The sequence below is a fragment of the Copadichromis virginalis genome, linkage group LG23 (assembly GCF_057382275.1).
Source record: "Copadichromis virginalis isolate Kocher_CV1m ecotype Utaka linkage group LG23, C_Virginalis_male_GT1.1, whole genome shotgun sequence".
In the NCBI taxonomy this organism is placed as follows: domain Eukaryota; kingdom Metazoa; phylum Chordata; class Actinopteri; order Cichliformes; family Cichlidae; genus Copadichromis; species Copadichromis virginalis.
This window is the reverse complement of record NC_140639.1, coordinates 45,608,257-45,626,505: the sequence shown is the minus strand read 5'-3', so window position 1 is coordinate 45,626,505 and position 18,249 is coordinate 45,608,257. Positions and strand designations below refer to the sequence as shown.

At 41.5% G+C, this 18,249-nt stretch overlaps 1 protein-coding gene and 1 long non-coding RNA gene across 2 annotated transcripts in view; both read left to right on the top strand.

Moving 5' to 3' along the window:
• LOC146681729 (uncharacterized) overlaps positions 1-9,262 on the top strand; it is a 101,447-nt gene extending 92,185 nt beyond the window's left edge. Inside the window, exon 3 of the long non-coding RNA XR_014918251.1 lies at positions 8,772-9,262. This is a non-coding gene — a long non-coding RNA (uncharacterized LOC146681729). The remainder of the gene's footprint in view (positions 1-8,771) is intronic.
• A 2,903-nt stretch (positions 9,263-12,165) lies between these two features.
• sox1b (SRY-box transcription factor 1b) lies at positions 12,166-14,192 on the top strand. Its single transcript, XM_085448720.1, has one exon. The coding sequence runs from the start codon at positions 12,532-12,534 to the stop codon at positions 13,588-13,590; it is 1,059 nt and encodes a 352-aa protein (XP_085304846.1). The 5' UTR covers positions 12,166-12,531; the 3' UTR covers positions 13,591-14,192.
• Positions 14,193-18,249: the final 4,057 nt, after the last annotated feature.

Sequence of the window (18,249 nt, the reverse complement as noted above, 5' to 3'; positions counted from 1 at the left end):
CAGGGTGTGTATGAAAGTAGCGCTGTGCTTGTGATATCATTGCATATGTGTTATACCAACAGTGAGCTGGACTCATTTAACTTCAGCAGTTTTGTTAACAAACAAACAAAAAGTAAATCCTGAATGTCATGCAGAACTAGTTAATTTCTTTCATTCATTCATGATTTACAATAGGGGGGAAAAATCAGATCTCATAGGAGGGTATGAATCTCAGAATTGCTGATGCATCCACCTCCTCTGGAGGAAGTACTACACTGCAGTTCTTGCACTCACACCTGTGACGTCACGTTGTCCCAGGGAAATGAAAGAGGTGAATGCACTGACAGTACTGAGATCCATATTCTACGATTAATGGTGTGTAGTCTCAGTTAACGTGTCTTACTTTACGTTTGGTTATTATTTGAAAAGTAGATAATCCAACTTTGACATTTGCATTGACTGTAGTTCTGTGTTGAAAAGGGCCAAACTAGGGTGTGCCAACCACCATCTACTGTAGGTACTTACTTTGCTTCTCTTACTTTTACATCCCCACTTTAAAGCTCTTACCTTGGATTATGATTGCAAGTTCTGAAAGTTTAGCAAAAACGAATTTTGATCTGCATATAGGAGAGAACAACCTGACCGGTAGCTCCCAGGAGACTTGAGCTGAGCCCACCCGTTGAGTCGTTTAAAGCAGCAAACAGTTGGTTTTTTTGTAAAAACCCTGTCGTAAAAAAGAATTCAGCTGCTGGATTTGAGCAGTGGAATGAAAGCGAGGTTCCAGCATGCATCATGATTTCACACTGTGTGTGCAGTGGATGTGCTTTGTGTATTCTGACAGATATGTGTGTGTTTGCATTAACCAGACAGGTTGAACTGATGCTGATCACTTTGATGTGTTCATTGTGTGTGTGTGTGTGTGTGTGTGTGTGTGTGTGTGTGTGTGTGTGTGTGTGTGTGTGTGTGTGTGTGTTTGCATTGGCTGAGACTGACTGCTCTCTGAGGGACTATCATTGCTGGTAATCCTCTTCATGGCCGACTAATCTGTTTTCGCCGGGTCACTCCATCCCCGCCCTCCCTCCCTCCCCCCGTCTCTCTCTTTCTCTCTCTCTCTCTCTCTCTCACACACACACACACACACACACACACACACACACACACACACACACACACACTTCCCTTTTCTCTCTTTTCACCACTCCTCAGCAGGGTTCCTCCCTCTCTCCTTACCTTGTTCTTCAAAGGTCACTTCTTTATTCTTCCCTCGCTCCTTTCTATCTGCCCTTCTCCCTTTAATAACACTAATCTTATTATACAAAGAATCAAGGCTTTCATGTTTACCTCCTGTCCATTTGAAAATCAAACTAATAATAAGAGGTTAAGGATCTCCTTCCTCCCCCTCTGTGCTCTTCCTCCTCCTGATCCTTCCACTCTTCATTTACCATTTCCTCCAACTTCCCTCTGATCATGTAAGAGCTACAGGAGTGGCCTTACAAATGCAGGATTCTTTCAGGAGTAGTAGTTTCCATCTGCAGCTATTTATATCTTGTGGCTATTGCAGTCTTTTCTGGGACCTCTGTGCCCTTCCATGCACACATATGTAGAAATGTGAGCAGACAGAACAACAGAGCAGGCATCAGTGTCAACACATATAGCACTACTTAAATGCAGAACTCCATGTGGGATTTGCTAGTTCACTTCATAAAGAGCTGATTTACCAGGAGTGTGGCTGAGTCTGACCTTCTTGCTTGCCTGAGCAAAAATGTGATGATTGTTTTAAAGCCATCTCTATGATGCTGTTTCTTGCAAGAATCCTGTACTGCTTCTCAACACACAGTTTTAGTTTCTTTTTAGTAAACGCTGATTGCAAAGCACCTTATGTCATGAATCCCAGGGGTTAACATTTCTATGCAGTATACGACAAACACCTTAGACCTCCATTAAATTAAAAAATACTTCTTTCCAATCCTTCCGATCATCTCCTCATCTTTCTCAACCCTTCAGCTTACCTCTGCTCTCACCGCTGACAAAACCCCAATCAGATTTCTTCCCAGTTCCTGCACAAACAGGCAAACTCAAACACGTGGTCTAATCATATTTCTGCCTATCTAGAAGCAATCAGTGATAGTGTTGGCTGCTCCCGAGCGCCTCGACAATACTGGCAGAGAGGGAGGCCACGCATGCTCTAATTAAATTAAATGTGTATTCTGGTGTGTGTGTGTGTGTGTGTGTGTGTGTGTGTGTGTGTGTGTGTGTGTGTGTGTGTGTGGAGGGTTGTGGGTATGTGGGGGATGTTATGAGGGAGGGGGGCACAAATAAAAATGTAGCCGCGGCATCAACACTGCTTGACCCGCCTGCAGCAGATGGAAGAGCGATGGAGGAAATAAAGGCTCAATGTGAATAGCTCAGCTGAAAGTGCCAAAGGTCAAAGCAGGATGTTGATCATCGCTGCTACATTAACAGCATCATGTTTTTTTTTAATAATCTGTTTTTACACATCACGTTTCAGAAATTACTCATTAGAGTTTGACAATTTCTGCTAATGAATTTCCCATTCCTTTCCTGCTTGTGTTTGGGAACACAACATTCCCGATCCTAACCTATCACCGACAGACAAGACTAAAAAAAAACAAAGAGTTAAACATGAGTCTGAAAAGCAAATACTCACCTGCTTACTGCAAAAAAGACTTTTGCACCTGTGAAACAGTTTTTGATTGCTCATTGCACAATGGACTATGTCTTTTTTGATCTACCTTTTTCTTAAGTAGGTCCCTGTTTGCCTGGTTGCATTGTACGCTGGACAAATCATTGAGATAGAAGGCAAAATATCAATTTCTGCCTAAAGGTTCAACCTTTGACTACATCTTGTACAGTTAATACGAGAGGAAAGGAAAAAAAGCAACCAGACAATGTGCCAACGACAGAAGTAAATACTGTAGAGCATAAACAATGCAGGTTATATGAAACAGTCTTTTCAAATCCTTTCTAAAGAAAGGAAATGCATTCAGAATGCTTGTAAGGCGTCAAGGATGCACGTAATGTGTAATTTCCCTGGTTTAGAGCAAAAATCCAGATCACCTCACAGAGCATTTGGTCTCAGCTACGATGTAGAAGCTCATCTGAAGCTGAAACATGAAGTCAGTCAGAAATCATGCGCTCTTACATTTGGTACGGCAGTATAACCAGTTGGCTTTAATGGACTTTATTTTTAAGTTTGCATGCTTTTCCTCCACCCCCATACTCCCACCAAAGGCTCTTAATCATTTGTAGTAATTACACAGTTCACAGCTCAGCAAGTCTTTCTAAGCATTTTCTTTGAAAAGTTCAGATGGGTCCTCAAGAGGTGGACCAGAGTAAGAGTAGGGAAATGGCACAGCCTGAGCATCTCCACTCTAAGCATCTCCATGCTGTTTTTGAGATATAAAGCTCAAAGCAAGTTTCTGGTCATTGCTGCTAGATCCCATTAGCAAAAAGTGATGTGGCTGCTAATTGTTCAAGTATTTGAAAAGAGATGACCTGTGGTCTTGTTTACACTGAGCTGAAAACTGTTTTATTTTATGCAAACGGACCTGACCGGAAAGAAAGGCTCAGGATATGTGACTTTAAGTGTCCAACATCTGTATTAGAAATGTTAGAGTAAATGGTTTTAAAGCGCCAGTGTAAATGCGGACTTCTCTGCCTGCACCCTTAGCTGTCTGCCAGACAGGCAAAACCCATTAGCAAGGCTCTGTTAGCAATCGTCTTGTAAACCGAGACCCCAGGCATTCATTAGGCATCAATCAAAGGACGAGGTGTGATGATTAAATGATGAGTGCAAATGCTTAACAGTGTTCGGTACACCAGGCCACTTTACTCTGACACTTGAAAATGGGGTGGGGGGAAATGGATGGAAGAAAGATGATGTTAGTCTCTGTGGAGATGGCTGGAACTGGATGGTTGCAACTGGTTAATTTATTCATGCAAGTTATTAAAGAAAGTGAATTTCAAAACCTTGAAGTCAAAGCTTGATGATGCCGCCAATTGCTAGTGGAGCGAAGAGAAGTTAAAGTGCTCGCATTGTCTCTCAGTAATCATCATTAAACTGTACTTAGTTCAGGAATTTGTAGACTTTCTTCCAATTTCACAGCTCAGAACATTTCAGTGAAGCGGCCGTAGTATCCGAACAAAGTCTGTGATTCTCCAGTGTTCTGAAACCTGTAACAGTAACAATGAATACATCAGTTTTAAATAACTCACATGACATATAATGCAGCCATGTTAAATTCTTTTACTCGTGCTAATATTTGCACATTTGCAAACATTTTTTTCCTCGTTTATTTGGTTAAAAACTGCATTTGAGTGTCAGTCGTAACTCCTACATTTGTGCTGTCCAGGGGGCTTTGGTAACCACCAAAGGGCAACACCCATAAGACAAAATCACAGACTGCATTGTATCTGTCTGTGCATAAATTCAGCCCATCTCACTGGAACATGGCACAGTGTTTTGGTGGTGGTGGTGGGGACGTGGGGGGATCACAAGTATACTGGCCAAGACCAATCAGCAATCAGAAAAATGTGCTGAAACAGTCTGGGAAAGACGCCTATCACATTTTAATATTTGAGATCGCTATCAGTGCCACACACTTTGCACAAATGCTCCAGTACCCCATCAGTCTACAAAGAAAAAAAAGTCTTGATTTATTTGTGTGTTAGCCTACTAAGTATTAAAGTTCAATAATGAGTTAGTCAAGTTTTTCTCAGTGCAATTATATAAGTTACACCAAGCAGCTTAAAAATGTAGAAAATTTAAAAAAAAAAGTTATACTTTACGATATACTTTTCATATCCTGGTTATACTCACCTCAAGTCTGTTGTTTCTACCTTTTGACAGGAACAATGTTCTTACATATACTGGAAAGCATCGTGCTTTGTTGGAGGTCATTACAGCAGATCCTTTTTCTAAATCGTCAGAGGCTAACGCGTGAACTTCGCTGTCAGACATGCCTGGGCGTAACTCGTTATTGTCCACACAAGGAAAGGGAAATGCATGCAGTGTTGCCAACTTAGCGACTTTGTCGCTATATTTAGCGAGTTTTCAGACGTGAAAGCGCGTATCGCTTTTACTCTCAACAAGCAGGGGGTGCTGTAACGCAGTCAGTTCTTCTTTTACTCTTTTACTCTTATGCTGTTTTGTGGATCACAAGGTTTAAAACTACTTATAAACACACACACACAAAGTAACTCCATCAGAGTGCCAATTTCGGGTCACTTTTGCCAGTCCAAGCCCGGGTAAAGGAGCAGGGTTGGAATTATGACATTAAAAAAAACAATAATTGCTAAAAGAAATTTAATTTGTAGTTCTAAATAAACTCTAAATGCATTTAGGACGTTTTTTACTCACTTTATGTCTCTTCCACGATGTTATTTCTCTCTCCAACAACATAGGTTACAATTAGATTAACATGACCAATTATGCAAATTAGGCGATGACGTCATTTAACGACTTCTAGCGACTTTTAGGACAACCAATAGCGATTTTCCTTACTGAGGAGTTGGCAACACTGAATGCATGTCGTTGCTCTATCATTGGTATTACAAAATGATACCTTCATGTGATGTAAAGGTTAGCCTCAGTGGGCAGGGGCTAAGAGAGTCTATAGATTTTAGCCCCCAGTCACACAGGCTTAGAAACCATTCAGCAACCACCGGTCGCTATAGGGAAAAATTTGTATTTCCCAGTTTGTAGTAAAGTGGTTGATGCTGGCCATTGCTGGTGTAACAGTGGTGCAGATAGGTATATGGTGCAGCAGAGTATACATCTCATCAACTGGTCACTAAGCATTAGTAAAAAAAAAAAAAAAAAAAGGTGAGGCACAGAGGAAACTGAGACCACTCGCTTTCAAAGTAAAAGTTGTCCTATTTTTTATGCGTATGTTCCAGCAGTAAGACAAATGGTCTCTGTTTCCTTTTGCCTCATATATTACAAGTTTCACTGCTGCTCAGCGAGTAGTTGGCAAATTCTTGTAGACAAGTCAGAATGTTCCATCTTCCAATCATTCAGCTTGCATGTATGAGTCTTTACAGATGATCTAAATCGTTTGTATTTTGCTAAGAATCAGTACACAAAACACTAACAACCGATCCAATCAAAAATCCCACTATATGTTGTCATTTAAATTCTTGATTGGTATTAAGGTTTTCAAAATAAAAGCATTCTGTAATAACTTATCAGGATAATAAGGAATTATCTAAATAAAAGCAACTGTTGAATGTTCACCATAATTTACAATAGTCCAACCATACAGAACACAGCCCCCGACTGCAGCAGGTGTCTCTGCACCTGTACGCATTGTTACTACGAGTACCTTTTCAGCTAAAATAACACCCCCGCCCCCCGTGTGTGTGTTTTTTCACATGAGCAGAAAAAAATGCTCTAAAAGTATTCAAAATATATATGTAAATATTGCCTCTTAATAGATGTAGAAAAAATGAAGCTTTCAGAAAACAAAGCAACATCTGATGTGATACTGTAGCTCCTTTTATATGACGAGCCAGCCCATGACTAGATAACATATCTGAAGCGGCGCTAGCATTTTCTTTAAAGAAAAGCTTAATTCGACTATGCCAGGAGGTTTTTCTTAACAATTGTTCTAAACACTTAACATATGTCATACCTTCCAGCTGTGTATTCATACTGTATGCAAGCATGCATGTGTGTGTTTGTGTACTGTCTGTTCAGTCAGAGCTGCTGAGCTCCAGTAGAGCTGACAGTTTGCTGTGACAGTGAGCCTTAAACAAACCCACCGGGTCGGCTGCTGCACAGAAGAAATGCCTTTGATTCTGTTAGAATGTGTGTGTCCGTGTGTGTGTGTGTGTGTGTGTGTGTGTGTGTGTGTGTGTGTGTGTGTGTTCTTGGACTTATAGGTTAGATACTTCAGGCCTAAAAGCAGATAGAAATAATATCCTTAACACCTTGTTTTATCTAAAAAATATCTGATCATGTGCTCTGCGCAGGAGTGAGATCGATATGATGTATTAAGTAGAGCTAAACAGATTGGGATATCTTTTAAATTCCCTTTTTGCAATATTATTGTATGTTTTATAAAAAGATGAGGATAATGGAAAGTGTCTTTGATACAATTAGTAACTTAAAGTTCTAAAAACGTTGCTGAGGAGCATCGAAAGGTAAAGTCTACCAAGTAAAGGTTCCAGTCTGTTGTACTATGAAGTGAGAATGATAGGTTAGCGACCTATGTGGAGCATAAAGTCTGATTTTACTGGGCTAAATCAACTTTCAGAGCTTTAATGTGCAGCTGAGAGCAGCAAATAAAAAACACTGGGAGCAGCAAAATAAAGAGAACTTGAGACAATCTTCTTTGTGATTGCGACTGATGCGTGGTTGTGATTATCATCACCAGTGCACCAGTGTTGCATTTTGCTGTTATATTTTAATAATCTTGTAAAATCTCTATCACCCATTCTAATGACAATATCTCTGCTAAACATTTTGCTCACGAATTTCATGATCTCAGTCACTCGTTCAGCTTCTGCTGAATTAAAAAAAACTTCCTATTTTGTAAATCTTGGTTATGCTGTGTTTGGCATGCCGGCAGTGGAAGCTGATCTTGAGCCTTCAAAACAGGACTTCAGAAACTAGTGGATGGCGTCACAGTAGTTATGTCAATTCTTTTAACATAGGCTGAAGCAGAAAGCTGGGTTAACAAAGAAAGCTGTGTTGATTGACTGGGGTTTAAGCTTTGTTAAGATAGCTAACACAAAGCAAATCTGACTATGTTGAACTTCCTTCGTAGTTGTGAACATATTGTATTGACTACAGAGTGATCATCATCTGACGAAATGAGGGTTTCTGACAGCACAAAAAACATCTTTTACATGAATTACCTCTGTCTGAAAGTGCATACACATAGATTTTTAATATATAGACCATGAAACAGAAAAAAAAACATAACAAAATACAGCAGTGAATGCGCTTATTGAAAGAAAAAAAACATGTCTGATAACACAAGAAGTCATCCAGTGTTTCATTATTCCTTTTTGGCTTTTATAAACTTGAAAAACTGAATAATTGTTTTAATCCCACATCTGAAAGTCTCACTTTCCAAAAATCCAGAGTCAACCTACAGCAGAGCTTCCTGCACTGTGCTATCGGCCCGCTGGCTGCCCTGACACAAACAATATCCGTCAGAGCAGTCTGGATATTTCCAGCCTGTCCAGGCTCACTCAGTGCTGCTGTCTGCTTAAAATCCAGCAGCTGCTGGATACATGCATATGCAATTTTTAATTTTAAGTACAAAAATAAAAAATATTCATGTGCACCAACTTTCAGGTAATTGAACCAGTGCAAACTATTTTAATAATGTCATTTCGCTTATACAGAGGACTTTTGCTATTTTAGTGTTTAGTATGTTTAAGCATTCAATTTGTTAGAAATGTGAAGGATTTTGATGATGGGAAAGCATCTAGTCTAATTTTAAACCACTGAAGAGATAAATGTTCCAGGGAAAACACTCATCTTTTTTTTTTATTCACAAAACTAGGGGGGGGGGGAATAAACCCAACCAAGCTGTAACTTTGGCCATGACTTTTGAATGTGATTTTGAGGAAAGGCTATTTATTTATTTAGATTAGCTGAGCTTGTCAGGACAGCAGCGCTCATATCAAGAGCAGTAATAATAGTATAAAATGAGGGAAACTGTCTGAATGAAGCTGTTGTTTTTGTGCTTCCTCTTTTAAAGTGCTTTGTTCCCCACCCCCCTTCTATCAAGTTTGCTAAACTGCTCTGTCTGTTGCAGACTTTCACTGATCTGAAGTGAAGCTTGAAAATGAAGAACTGCATCTCATCAACATCATCTGCCACCTCAAGACAACAGGATTACTGAACACACAAACTCAGGAGTTTTGATGGCTAAAAACCACATAAATGTTGTTCAGGTTCCTTTAAACTGTTTCACTAACTGCTAACTCTTCCACTGAGACACTGAACAAACTACTTGTATCCTTCCGGGTTTCTGCAGATAATGTATGATTGTGGATGTCACACGCTGCCTTATCAAAAATGAAACTGCATGATTCAAGCTACATTATCCATGCTTTCTCTGTCACTCTCACATCTTTAATTTGTTAACATTCTCTTCCTATTCAGCGGCACAATAAACAGTTGAGGAGCTGGTGAGCTTTAACACAGCCAGCACAAAGCCTCACTTATAATACACAAGTTGTTGCATTGACAGGAGTTATTAGGGCAATACATATGTCAATACACTCCCTCAGTTACATCTACACCACCTGGAATCTTAACATGTTGTTAACCTTCTGTAAATACTATAAAGCTTCACTTGGATAACCTGATATGAGTCAGTTCTTTATTTCATCACATTATTTTTGTCCACTGGCTCCTTAATAACAATTAAACATGCATGCAAAACACAGCAGCTATTTACTTAGTCACCATTTACCCCTGTTTCCATGGCACAGCAGGGAACACAAACTCCAGCAAGCTACCCTTATCTTTTTTAATAATAATAATAAAGTTAAAGAAAATTACCAAAGAAAAAAAACTGACATGGCTTAAGAAAAAAGATGGATGAACTGTTCATTTGTTTCCACTTCCAGTTCTGTGCTTTTTGAATATATAACACAAATTGTTTTTCAGAATAACCTGATAATGAAGATTAATATGAAGAGAATACCTGATTAGGTTTGGAAATCAGGCTCAGTCAGGGACGGAAAAATAAAGATACATTGGATTAGTATTGTGAAGGCACCTGCACTGGCTTTTCTAACTTCATATGGTTCAAGGTCACATATAAATAGTTCTCCAAATAATACAGAGTGACTCCAGTAGATCAAATTTTCACTACAATGAAGAAAAGTGGATCTCTATAACAGCGACACACTTCACCAGGCCCTCAAATATTCCTCTGAGCATGTGCAACTTGTTAAAAAAATAGCCTTAATCATTCTCTAATTGCACTTTTGATGTGCATGCAAACAAGCTTTAATTATGTCACAGATGGAAAAAAAAAAAAACAGCAGCAATAATGTTTGCTACTAAACATGGTGCTCGTTGACAATCAGAAGCAGACCAGATTTCCTTCGGGGATATCCAAGGGGCTGCTTTTACCTGTAGCAGGTAATTCACCTGCAGTAAGACAGCACACGGGACCAATTAACTGATGATGGAGTAACAGACAGGGTGGGAGCAGTGTCCTTGCGGCCTTTTTCGTGTAAATGAAACCATCCAAATGTCCCCCAACAAAGAATCTTTCAAAGAGTTTTAATCTCTATCAGCTGTCAGGTGAGCCCTCAGTATGTGACAAAGTCCCTCTCCCTCACTGCCGCAAAATCAATAAATGAATAGATCAGAAAATAGCACAAAGTGCATTCACTGACAGGATATTATTATTTGTTCAATGGGAAATATTTCTGTCAATTCTTTTGATGTGATTTCTCAAAGAGTTCCTCTGCTGGATTTAAATGTGCTCATCCGTGCGCGCGCGTGTGTGTGCGTGTGCGTGTGCGTGTGTGTGTGTGTGTGTGTGTGTGTGTGTGTGTGTGTGTGTGTGTGTGTGTGCTGGAAGCATGAAAAAAAGAAAGAGAAAAAGCAGAGAGATTTCACAGTGAGCGCTAAACAGATCACACAAGCCACTTAACAGCACTATACCCAACTGGTACAAGGGAGCGAGACAGGAAAATCCAGCCGTGCCAACATGCCAATATAGTTTAGCAGCTCGCTGAGAGGCGGGCAGCACCTGACAGATGCCACTTGGGAGCATAATCCCAGAGGGATGAAAAGATCCTGCACATGATGGGAAGCCAGGGAAGCAGGAGGAGACCGGAATACCTAACAGCAAATTGAAATGTTAATGTTATCTGTCTGTTATGTGTTCTTTCTTTTTTCTATTTTAGGGCTTCGGAGCTACCACATGGGCCCAAAAACAGATTCAAATGCAAATAATTTGCACTCCTTTTAGCTCCTGTTGATTAATTATTTGAATTATTTCTCTATTGGGTTTCAGATGCTTACATTTAAGCTGAATATCTTTCCCTTTTGGTCTGTGAGTAGTCAGCTCAGGAAAACTGTGATGGGCTTTTTTTATTACATTTTTCTGACCAAACAATTAATAGACGCAGTAATGTGCAGATTATGATTATTTGTGGAAGCCCTAATAAAACGTGACTTGTGCATTTGTAGGAATTTATGAACAGTTATTCAGAGGGGAAAAAAAAAATAGACGCAGTAATGTGCAGATTATGATTATTATATATTATATTATATATATATATATATATATATATATATATATATATATATATATATATATATATATATATATATATATAATGTATAATAATGATCTCTGCAAAAGCAGGAGCATGGAAGAAGATCTGGGGCCTAATGCAGCAGGCCTGCCGCTGCTTGACAGCGTCGTCATTATTATTAGTATTATTATTATTAGACCTCATTAGTTTATTAAAATGCTTTCATTAAGAGCCTCTAACATTTCCAACGTTTATTATGGGATTACTGTAGTTTTTGTTTTCTGGCCTCCCTCCTCCTCCTCTTTTTCCTCTCGTGCGTGCTCGCCACGGGAGCGCCGGTGAAACAAACAAAAGATGCTGCTTTGTATGGCACGTGCTCCGGGCGTCACTCACCTGTTACCTAGCAACGGGCACAACAGAAAAGCACCTGTGGCTCTGAATGAGAGGCAAAAAAATGGTGGGGGTGAGCTTTTTAGGGACCATTTAGGTTAAATGTATAATACTTAGCAAAGGATTAAATCTCATAGCGCTGCGGCTAAACGGGAAAGCTAAACACGCAGCTGAAGGCGCTCTGCTTTGTAGTTTTCACTGGCCGTAAGCAGCGGGCTAACACGCTTATATGATGCCTGTGAATCTGTTGTTATTAATTATTAATATTAGTATTATATTCGTACTTGCTTGTGGCGTGAATTTGCCCTGACGGCGTCTTGTTTTTATCGTAAACACTGATTAAATCAGCCTGTTTGAAGCAAGAGCACGTGCGCAAAAATTACCGGAATTAAACTGTTTGTATGTTGTGTGTTTTCTCTCTCTCTTTCACACACACACACACACATAAAAAAAACAGATGACAGAGGGAGTAATTTTTAGGTCTCGCGCTCCGACGTCACCAGAACCTCGAGCCCCCCCTCCCTGCATGCAAATCACGTCTGCGCTCGAGCCTCTCCATTGGCCGTCTCGCGCTCATTTAGCTGCTGTCAAAGCGCGCGGCCCGGGCACGCTCCGGTAACTTTTCCCCACTACAGCTTGGAAACCAAAGTAAGCTCAAACAAGCGGTTTCCATTCTTGTCTGCGCTCGTGGATGACAGAGGGGGGAGAAAAAAGAGGAAGAAAAAAAGAGGTGAAAACGGAGGAAGTGCGGGAGCAGGTTTACCTCTGAGCGGATTTCATCCCCTCTCTCTGCTTCTTTCACTCTTCATCCATCTCTCCCTCGGAGGTTTAGCTGCTGCGCGCGCGGGCCAGCCTGAATGTTTCTTCGTGTTTGACTGGTGTCCCACAAAGACGAGGTGAATGTACAGCATCATGATGGAAACGGACTTACATTCCCCCGTGGTGCCCCAGACCAACCCGTCCAACCCGGGGGGACACGCGGGAGGCGGAGGCGGGGGGGCCGGAGGCAAAGTCCCACAGGAGAGGATCAAGAGACCCATGAACGCCTTCATGGTGTGGTCCCGGGGTCAGCGAAGGAAAATGGCACAGGAGAACCCCAAGATGCACAACTCGGAGATCAGCAAGCGGCTCGGCGCCGAGTGGAAAGTGATGACGGAGGCGGAGAAGAGGCCGTTCATCGACGAGGCGAAGCGGCTCCGGGCCATGCACATGAAGGAACACCCGGACTACAAGTACCGGCCGCGGAGAAAGACCAAGACGCTGCTGAAGAAGGACAAATACTCGCTGGCCGGCGGGCTCCTCGGCTCCTCAGCGGCTGTGGGGATGGGCGGCGGGCAGCGGCTGGAGAGCCCCGGAGGGGGGCACGCGGGGCCAAACGCAGGCTACGCCACGCACGTGAACGGCTGGGCCAACGGCGCGTACTCGGGCCAGGTGGCGGCGGCAGCGGCGGCGGCTCACGCCATGATGCAGGAGGCGCAGCTGGCGTACACGCAACACCCGGGCACCGGGGCTCACCCGCACCACCCGCACCATCACCCGCACCACCACCCGCACAACCCGCAGCCCGTGCACAGGTACGACATGAGCGCCTTATCTTACAGCCCCATCTCAAACTCTCAGAGCTACATGAGCGCGTCTCCGCCGGGCTACGGTGGCATCACCGGCTACACCCACCAGCACCAAAGCTCCGGCGTGTCTCCGGTGTCCGGGGCCATCGGCGGCACTTTGGGGTCTCTCGTGAAATCTGAGCCGAGCGTGAGCCCGCCGGTGTCCACCGCGCGCGCACCGCCGCCGTGCCCCACGGGGGACCTGCGGGACATGATCAGCATGTATCTGCCGACCGGTGAGGTGGCGGGGGACTCCTCCGTTCAGAGCAGACTGCACGTGCTCCACCCGCAGCACTACCAGAGCAGCGGCTCCACTCCGGTAAACGGGACGGTTCCTCTGACCCACATTTAAACTCCCCCACATGTCCTGCAAGCACCACAAACCACAACCAAATATTTACACTCTAGATGTGGGCACGAGCTGCTGATGAATTGTAAATTATAGGCGGTTATAGCCATAAAAATGCAATCACTTTGAACAAACTTTTTTTTATCGTTATTATATTTTTTTCTTTCAGTGATGGATTCTTCTGTCTGTCCGAGTTTAAAGGAAAGCGCACACGGTTCACTATCGCTCTCTGGAACAGAGCATGCCAAGTGTTTTTTTTTTTTTTTGTTTTTTATTTTTTTCACACGATTTAAATTATAATCCGTGAAGTGCTGGTGCGATTTGAAGGTTATTTTTTTCCCGACTTTTCTGTGGAATTAAAGGCACCAGCGGTGTGTTTAAGGGATCCATAAAAGCTGTCCGAAAAATGAGCGGAGGGCGGGAATGGAAGATGTGTTGGAGAAGAAGACTAAGGAGAGAAAAAAAGTTTCTAGGCTGCAGTTTTTAAAAATGATTTCCAGTTTTAATGCTTGTAAACATGTGAGTCAGTCGGTGTAATTTGAATTTTGTTTTTGTTGTTGTAAAATCTTGTAAATTGTGAATAAATAGGCCTACTGAAAACGCTTTTATGCAATTGTACATAATTTATAAAAATGCGCAATTTCTTTTTCTTTTGAGGGAGGGGGCGGGGTTAAAGAGGAAACGAATATGCGCCGAGTTTAATAAATTTTAAAGAATTTCTTCTGTCTTGGAGAAAGCTCGTGGTGTGTTTAATGTCTGCATATTTAAACTGCTCTGAGAATTCCTGGTTATCTACATCGGCTGTATTGTTAGGATATAACGACACATGATCGTCCTTGTATGGCTGGATTAACGTTAAAGTAGACGGGGAAAAACAAATCTGGTCAAAAAATGCACAAAACAAGAAATAAATAATAATTAATACGTTGCACGCACGCCTGTTTCCTAACCACAGAGGTGACTTTGATAATAGAATTAGTCTCGGCGTTTTTAATAGATGATTTCTCCTCTGATAAAAACATGATCAGGTTTTGCTCTTCATTCTGATCGAGCCTTTTTTTAAATTTATTTATGTTTTATTGATACAGTTAAAAAACGGTATTTACCCGCCATTAAGATCTTAACATCACTCTTTACATTACATGATTACATCATTACTCTTTTCATCATCATTATTAAGATGATAACAGACATCTGAGAACAGATTCAAATTCATTGGTGTAAATGCAGATTTTTTTTAATCGTCTTTGTTGTTTGTTTGTTTATATTTCGGGTTTTCTGCACTAGAATTTTTTTTAAAAAAGCATTTCAAAATAATAAACACTCAGGTGCTGACAACATAGGATCCTATATTTTGTAATCTGATAATTTATCTGTAAGAGTGCAGTCGATGGTTAAAATATAGACAAAAATTGACTACATTTTTAGCCAAACACTGTCCTAATACTCAAGATTTTTTTTATTTTTTCTTAAATATAATATAAACTGTGCCTTTATTCTTTAATATCTATGTTTAATACTGTCCCTCATGTGATTCACATCCATAGATAGATACAAAGCTTTATTTTATTTCCATTTTGAGAAATTGTTTCATGTTGTTGTTGTTTATTTTTCAGTATCTCTTACATCCAAATTCTAAAAACACACGTAAATGGTAAATAAATGGCCTGTATTTATATAGCGCCTTACTAGTCCACGTAGGATATGTATTTGAAAAAATTACTCATAAAATAGCCTCAGTGTGTGCGTTTGTGGAAGTCATGGCTAAAATATACCCTTCTTTAGGATGAGAGGACATTTTTGTCTCCATCATCAGTTTGACCTACCCGATCCTACTTGATCATTTAAAACTTACTTTATAATGTGCACCTGGCTTCTTTAATGATTGTACTTATAGGCCAAGACAAAATATTATTATTATAATAATTTTTAATTGTTTGTTTGTTTTTGGTTTTCCTCTTCAGTCTTATTTACTGCAGGGTCATGACCTCAGCAATCTGAAGAAAATCCAATAACGCAAGTATCCGATAGTCAATTCACCCAGTGCCCTCACTCAGGCCCACTTCAACGCTTGCTTTCACCTGGGTGCTTTTACTCTACTGCCGGCCCTCAAATCTTACCCCATCCCATGACCTCCAGCATCAAATGCCTCCATCTGTATGTGCAATTGTCACGGTTGTTACATTATTTCCTTTTTTAAATTTGATGGCTGAATCTGTTGAGGCCCCCGGGTTGGGAGCGAGCAATGAATGAGGGCAGGAGGAGGTAGGAAGGGAGAAGGCGAGGAGAGGAGGTTTTTGTGTTGGAGGAGAATGGGGGATTAGTCCTGGTGTAAGCCGGGGCAACCCGGAGGTCACCCCCAACAAAAAGCCCGGCAAACAACACCCGTGGTTTTATCAGACTAATTCCCACTCGGGTCTGAACTCAAAAGCGAGAGGGCAGCGTGGATGCGAGTTACATCTAGTAAAGATGATTCCAGCAGGTATTTAATATGCACACAGTTGGTCTTATATAATTTCTTTCTTTCCCTACATAAAATGCCAGGTTTGTTTGGCTCCGTCTTTGCTCTCTGATATTAAAAAAGCTGCTAACATTTCGATACACTATGACAGACTTTTATCATCAGGATTTATTTTTAACGCGGGAAAACAGCCCATCAATCAAAGAGGGGGTCATTTAGGAGCTCACAAGACACTACTTGGATTATTTTCAACAAAAGGTTAAAACAAGAAAAAACAAAATGAACTAGTTAGCAGAAAGCTTTAACAGGTCAGTGGATGTTTCAACATGGACTCTGATCCAAGCAGGCTGGGAAAAGTTTAAAACTAAGACCGTGTTAAAAACAGACAGCAGAATAAAAAATGCTCTTCGGACCTCACACAGGTGACACTTTGTGGAACTCCATGCAAGCGTCCACGGCTAAACGCAAGACTCCAGATTCTGACTGAGCCCAGGATCAGAGGTTAAAGGTCATGTGTTCTAACACGGACAGCTCAAAGTATCTCACTGTAAGGTAAGTTCTTTTTAAATACATACTGTAAATATAGAAGCTAAAATACAAAACAGCAAACTAGAATCTATAAGAACAAAATCATTTCTAAATGCAATGATGTACATTAGAGAGATTTTTCTGAGTTTTGACACAACCCAACTGACGTCAGGTACAGATGAACTTTTTCTTCGTTACTTTAGAATACTTCCTGTTACATTTATAAACCCCATTCCCCATTATTCGTGTTCTTGTTCATGGAGTTTACAACATTATCGGCCAGATGTTGAGGCTGTAAAAGACTTGCAAATCAGGTTTCGTGCTGCATGAAATGAAGCGCTACTAAAAAAAAGAGCGTCGTGCAGTCTTTGCAAAAACGCCAAGTTTGAGCAGGAAGTTAACTTCACTTCCTTCTCAGCTCCTCGACGCATTTCTAAAGCGTGGCTTCCTGTGGAAGAATGGGGATTAAAAAATAAAGATAATTTAAACAAAAAAAAAGTGAAGAGATATTTGACTATTTAATTATCACTCATCAAAAACTTGTTTCTGCAGGATATTATTATTTGTTCATTGTGATAAAAGGTGAGATGATTGCCTCTGAATACCGCTCTGATTGGACTTTTTGATCGCAAATGTCTTAATATGATGATAGGGAAATGGCAGAGGGGAAAGTGGAGGATTCTGCCGCAGCTATTCTGATTGATTCGCTAAACCTCGAGGTATGATGGGAGCGTTTCCTCCGCAAAGTGTAAGAGAAAGGGAGTCAGTAATTACTATTATCAGAGAAGTGGGACTCAAATGATCAGGCTTATCCTCGGGTCCTGATGTGACGCGAAAACCAGGTAAGATGAAATTATACCCGAGTGACACTTGTCTAGATACGCCACGCAAAAAGACATCAATCAGCGCATGCATCAGTCAGAAGTGCAGCTCGGTCTGGTCCACACTGTGCTATACGCAGCAGCTTCTATCATCAGGAGAGGCTGAGGGCTGGACCTGTGCATCCGCACATCCACAGTCATGTGTCTGCAGGTCTTCCTCCTCTCCTCATGTTCAGCTTGGCACATGTTTGGACACCACTGCTTTGGCACGTCCCACTCCATAACCCCGTGCACCCGCTTCCCCTCCCCTTCCCCAATCCATTCCATGTGCTCCTGGTGTCCTGAACGTGGATAATCAGCGTCAGTTTATCACGCCTCCGCATATTTCCCTCCCTCTCCTCCTATAAAAACCCTCACCTCTGTCGTTGGACCCGGTTCTGTCATGGGAGATTACGGGGGACCGATTGCACAAGACTGAATGTGGCGCGAGGAGATTAGCCGGGGACGCCATAGAAAATAGCAACGGGGCCAACAGATTCCTCGCGAGGGGGCCTTATCGTGCAATTACACGTTGACACGTTTTAACCATTTTTCAGCCTCTTAATCCGAGCAACCCCCCGCCCCCCCCCCCCCTTCCTCCCCCTCCTCTTTTCCAAAAGCAGACCTATTGGTGCTGAGGGAGTCTCACTGCTCTCTGTCTGACTCTCTCCATCAGTCTCTGCTGCCGTCTAAAAAGTCTGCCTCATTTGCTCTCTTTATCAGCTTCTGTCGACGTTCCAAAATCTTTCAAAAAAGAGGGGAAAAAATACAGATGAACACAGCGTTATCTTTTTTTCTCAATTGGAAAAAAGA